The sequence below is a fragment of the Nicotiana attenuata genome, chromosome 7 (genome assembly GCF_001879085.1).
Source record: "Nicotiana attenuata strain UT chromosome 7, NIATTr2, whole genome shotgun sequence".
NCBI lineage: Eukaryota > Viridiplantae > Streptophyta > Magnoliopsida > Solanales > Solanaceae > Nicotiana > Nicotiana attenuata.
In genome coordinates this window covers 91,017,453-91,022,008 of record NC_031995.1, presented here as the reverse complement: position 1 = coordinate 91,022,008, position 4,556 = coordinate 91,017,453, and the positions used below count along the sequence as shown (strand labels likewise).

The window sequence follows — 4,556 nt, the reverse complement described above, 5'->3', positions numbered from 1 at the left end:
CCCCAAAAAAAAAAAAAAAAAAAAAAACGGAAAGAGATGACTTGTAGTCATCCTTGAGCAAAAAAGAGTACTTTGAAAAAAGGCAGAATAGCCTAAATGGCACCTGTACTTCGCCCACTTTGTCATGCCGGTCCCCAAAGTTAGACATTTGTCAACTGAACACTTATACTCATTCAAAACGTGAATAATAAACGCTTATCCAACGTGGCTTATCCTATGTGTCATATGTGGCTTCAGTGCGTGATTCACACGCTTGTAAGGGGCGTGAAGATATTTAAAAAAGCCCTAAAGGTAATAAATTAGCCTATTTAACAACCATCTTCTTCTTTCTACCTTATTCTCCATTGTTGAACAATATAGAAGCTAAATTTAGCAAATCCGATGCCTTCTTCTTTGTTTGTTAGCTTCAACAGTGAAAAAATAGAATTTTATTTTCCTGTGATTCTTCGTTGCCCATCAATTTTTGCCATCTCCTTTTGTTTTAAAAGTCGATTTTTTCTGCTTCTCCTCCAACAAATAAGCTACTGCCGCCATTCCAATTCAAACCTCCATTAGAAAATTGTCGCAGCTATAATGTGCAAAGTTTCCAGATCTAGGTAATCTCTAACAACATCCCGAATCAATTTCAAGCCCACATATCCTCATTAATACACTTAAGCACTGGTGATAATAATCTGCAGGGATTAATCCCCGCTACAATTGGTTCACTTTCTAGTTTACAAGTAATTTCGCTGTCGCGAATCAACTATCTGGGGTGGTCCCTGCATCATTTTTCTGTAATGGATCATCTGTCAATGCTCCTCATACTATTAGGATCATTGAGTTTAGATTGGCTAACAGTACCTTAACTGGTGAAGTTCCTGAGAGTATAATGAATCTTGCTTCATTGGGGATACTTGACCTTGGTGGGAATAGGTTTTCTGGTTTGATTCCACAGTTTTTGGGTAATTTGACAAGCTTGAGAATGTTGTCTCTTAGTGGGAGTAATTTTCAGCAAGTTTGGGGAGTCTTTATCAGCCAGTTTGGTAATCGAGAAAGAACTGAAGTCGGAAAGTGAAGAATAACCTCATCAGAGAAATCACAGAAGAGAAGAGAGGAGACACTCACTGTTGTTCGATACTATCTAAGCCCTAACTACGCGGTTAATTATAAAATAAGGGGCAAATGTGGGTTTGGGGGTTAAATAATCTTAGGCCGATTTTTAATCCTATTTGGCCATGGTGTGTGACTTGGAGCCTACGTGGTCTTCTAATTATTGACGTGGCGTCCTACGTGTATGCGATTGTTATACACGCACTGGCAGCTACGTTGGATAAGCGTTTATTATTTACGTTTTGAATGAGTATAAGTGTTCAGTTGGCAAATATCTAACTTTGGGGACCGGCATGACAAGATGGGTGAAGTACATGTGCCATTTAGGCTATTCTGCCTTGAAAAAATATTCTCTTTGCTTTTCGTATGCATTTCTAAATGTACTTTTTTTTCTACATGCTCTTATTTCTTTTCTTTTATTTTCTTCTTTTTATTCTTCCTCTCCCCATTTTAAAATAACAGCCAAATAAACCTTTGAGCCTAATACTAAAGGATTGTAAAGAAAAAGTGAATTTCGTTTGTTTTGAGGGGCAAGTTTGTGTCTGTCTACTAATAATAAGGGCATATTTGAGATCAAATTCAAATGGAGGTTAAATTTGTTTTATTTTCCCTAATTAAGAGGTAAATTTGAGCCAATCACTTATAATGACATATTTGGCCTTTTCCCATGTATGGGTCTATGTTCCATAATTGAGGGCATTTTTGCCCTTTTCTACTTCTTTTTTTCATGTCTCTTTAGCTAATGAGGATAAATATAACAAAGAATAAATTACTTGTTCTATCAGCTCAGGCAAGATCTCAATCAAATTTGGCTCATATTTTATTTTCTTACCCGGTTTAACCCACTTTATATATATACTACAGAGTATTAAATTTCTTCCTATCCTTTAGCCCAACATTAAAGACCCACTTCTATTTGTTTTTTCTTTTCTTCTTTCTTCATTCTCCTTCAGTATCAAAATATAGAACCATAAATTTCTCTGCCATTATTGTAACGATCCGACCGGTCGTTTTGAGCTCTAGCGCGTCGTTCAACAGTTTGAGGCCATGAGCAACTTCATTTCAAGTATTATGACTTGTACGCATGGTCGGAATTGAATTCCGGAAAGTTTGGGGTTGATTTGGAAAGAGAATTCTCATTTCGGAAGCTTTAAGTTGAAAGAATTGACTAAGATCGGATTTTTGAGTAAACAACCTCGGAATCGGGACTCGAAGGTTCCAGCAGGTTCGTATGATGATTTCGGACTTGGGCGTATGTCCGGATCGGGTTTTGGAAGACCCGGAAACGTTTTGGCACCTATTGTGGAAGTTAGCATTTTTGGAAGAATTTTATAAGTTTGGGTTGAAGTGCATCTCAGTGTTATCAATGTCCGTTTGGGATTCCGAGTCTGGGAATAGCTCCGTATGGTGATTCCGATATTGGAAGCGCAGTCGGAAGTGAATTCGGAGGTCCGTGGGTCATTTTGGAGTCAATTGGCTAAAGATAGAAATTTGAAGGTTTTGGGAAGTTTGACCGAGAGTTGACTTTTTGACATCGAGGTCTGATTCCCATTACGGAAGTTGGAGTAGGTCCGTAATGTCGAATATTACTTGTGTGCAAAATTTGAGGTCAATCGGATGTGATTTGATAGGTTTCGGCAACGAATGTAGAAGGTTGAAGTTCTAAAGTCCATAAAGTTCGAATTGGGGTGCGATTCATGATTTCGATGTTGTTTGATGTAATTTGAGGCCTCGAGCAAGTCAGTAATGTATTTTGGACTGGTTGGTGCGATTGGTTGGGGTCCCGAGGGCCTCGGGTGGATTCCGGATGGTTAACGGATCAAATTTGGAAATTTGATGAAGGATTGCAGCAGCTAGTATCTGGTGTAACGGCACTTGCGAGGTTTTGGCCGCAGGTGCAGAGCCGCAAGTGCGGCTTTGTGGTTGCAGAAGCGCGTTTGGGCAGAGCTGGGAGGAATCGCTGATGCGAGGGTATTTCGGCATCTGCGAGCCCGCAGGTGCGTGGTAAGCTCCACAGATGCGGAACGCGTGGGGGGTAGCTGGGTCGCAGGAGCGGAAGGGCACGCGCGGGTGTGAAGGCGCAGGTGCGCTCGAGGGACCGCAGAAGCGGATTTCGCCTAGCTTGAAAAGGACCGCACCTGCGATGCATTTTCGTAGGTGCGGAGCTGCAGGTGCGGCGGGTGTACCGCAGATGCGGAAATGCTGGAGGCAGTGAGGTTCTTTTAAATCGGGGTTGAGTTCATTTCAACCCCATTTCTCCCGTTGGATCCGATTTTGGAGCAACTTTGAGGTGCCATTTTCACCACCAAGTATGAGGTAAGTGGTTTATGTTAGTTTTGAGTTAAATACATGATTGTACATGGATTTCAGCATGAAAATTTGTGGAAAACTTGGGGTTTGAGGGAAAACCTAGAAAATTAGTATTTACGGATTTTGGCCACGATTTTGGACATGAATTTAAGAGTAAATTATATATTTGAGTTCATGAGGTTATGGATAAAGTTTATCTTCGAAAAATTTCGGAATCCGGGCATGTGGGCCCGAGAGCGATTTTGTCAACTTTTCGATCGGGGTTAGGAATTGTTATAAATTGGATTATAATGAGTAGTTGATCTCATATTAATGGGTTTACATAAATTGGCTAGTGTTGGAGCATTTTGCATCGATTTGAATCTTCAGAAGGGCGTGGATTGCCGGTTATGGAACTTCAGAGCGAGGTGAGTCTCCTTTCTAACCTTGTAAGAGGGAATTGTCCCCATATGTGAGTTAATTGGTTATGTGCTCCTATTTGTGGGGGCTACGTACGCACGAGGTAACGAGAGTCCGTGCGTAGCTACGATGATGTTTAAGTCTGGGTAGTCTAGGACCCAAAAGCATGCTATACTTGGAATATTTGTAATCTTGTTGACAGTTTGACTTGCTTAAATCACATCGAATTAGTAAATGAATTTCTAAAAAGGATTAAACTTCATTTCTTTGAAATGTTAAAAGAGCATTGGATTTTCTATGGATAAATTGCTCCTCGATGAGTTCTTGATTGACTGTTTGAATATGTTTATATACAGTGGAACGGGCCGAATGCCTCGGTAGATTAAATAGATGCATCTATGGTTCGCGCCATTCGACCCTCTGGCAGTGCACAGTTTAAATATTGTTGGATCGGGCCGTACGTCCTCGGCATGATTTGCGCATGCTTGTATTGCTTGCCTTGTAATTTACTGAAGTTGATATTGCTTCTTCCTGTCTTGAGAATATATGTATAAATGATGAAACGGGGAATTGGAAATTTTTATATAAAAGAAAGAATTGTTTACTTGCTTCACTCTATCGAATTACATTCATGTTTATATAAATCCTCGACTTGTTATATTATTGATGTATCATCATTGGACCACTAGTAAGTGTCGAAGTCGACCTCTCGTCTCTACTTCTTCGAGATTAGGTGGGATACTTACTGAGTACAC

At 40.2% G+C, this 4,556-nt stretch overlaps 1 protein-coding gene across 1 annotated transcript in view; it reads left to right on the top strand.

Annotated features, from left to right (window-relative positions):
- The window catches only part of LOC109230250 (leucine-rich repeat receptor-like protein kinase PEPR2), a 6,756-nt gene extending 3,700 nt beyond the window's left edge, over positions 1–3,056 (top strand). Inside the window, exons 2-3 of the mRNA XM_019395770.1 lie at positions 716–1,025; positions 2,935–3,056. Of these exons, the coding sequence (XP_019251315.1) occupies positions 716–1,025; positions 2,935–3,056 (432 nt within the window). The remainder of the gene's footprint in view (positions 1–715; positions 1,026–2,934) is intronic.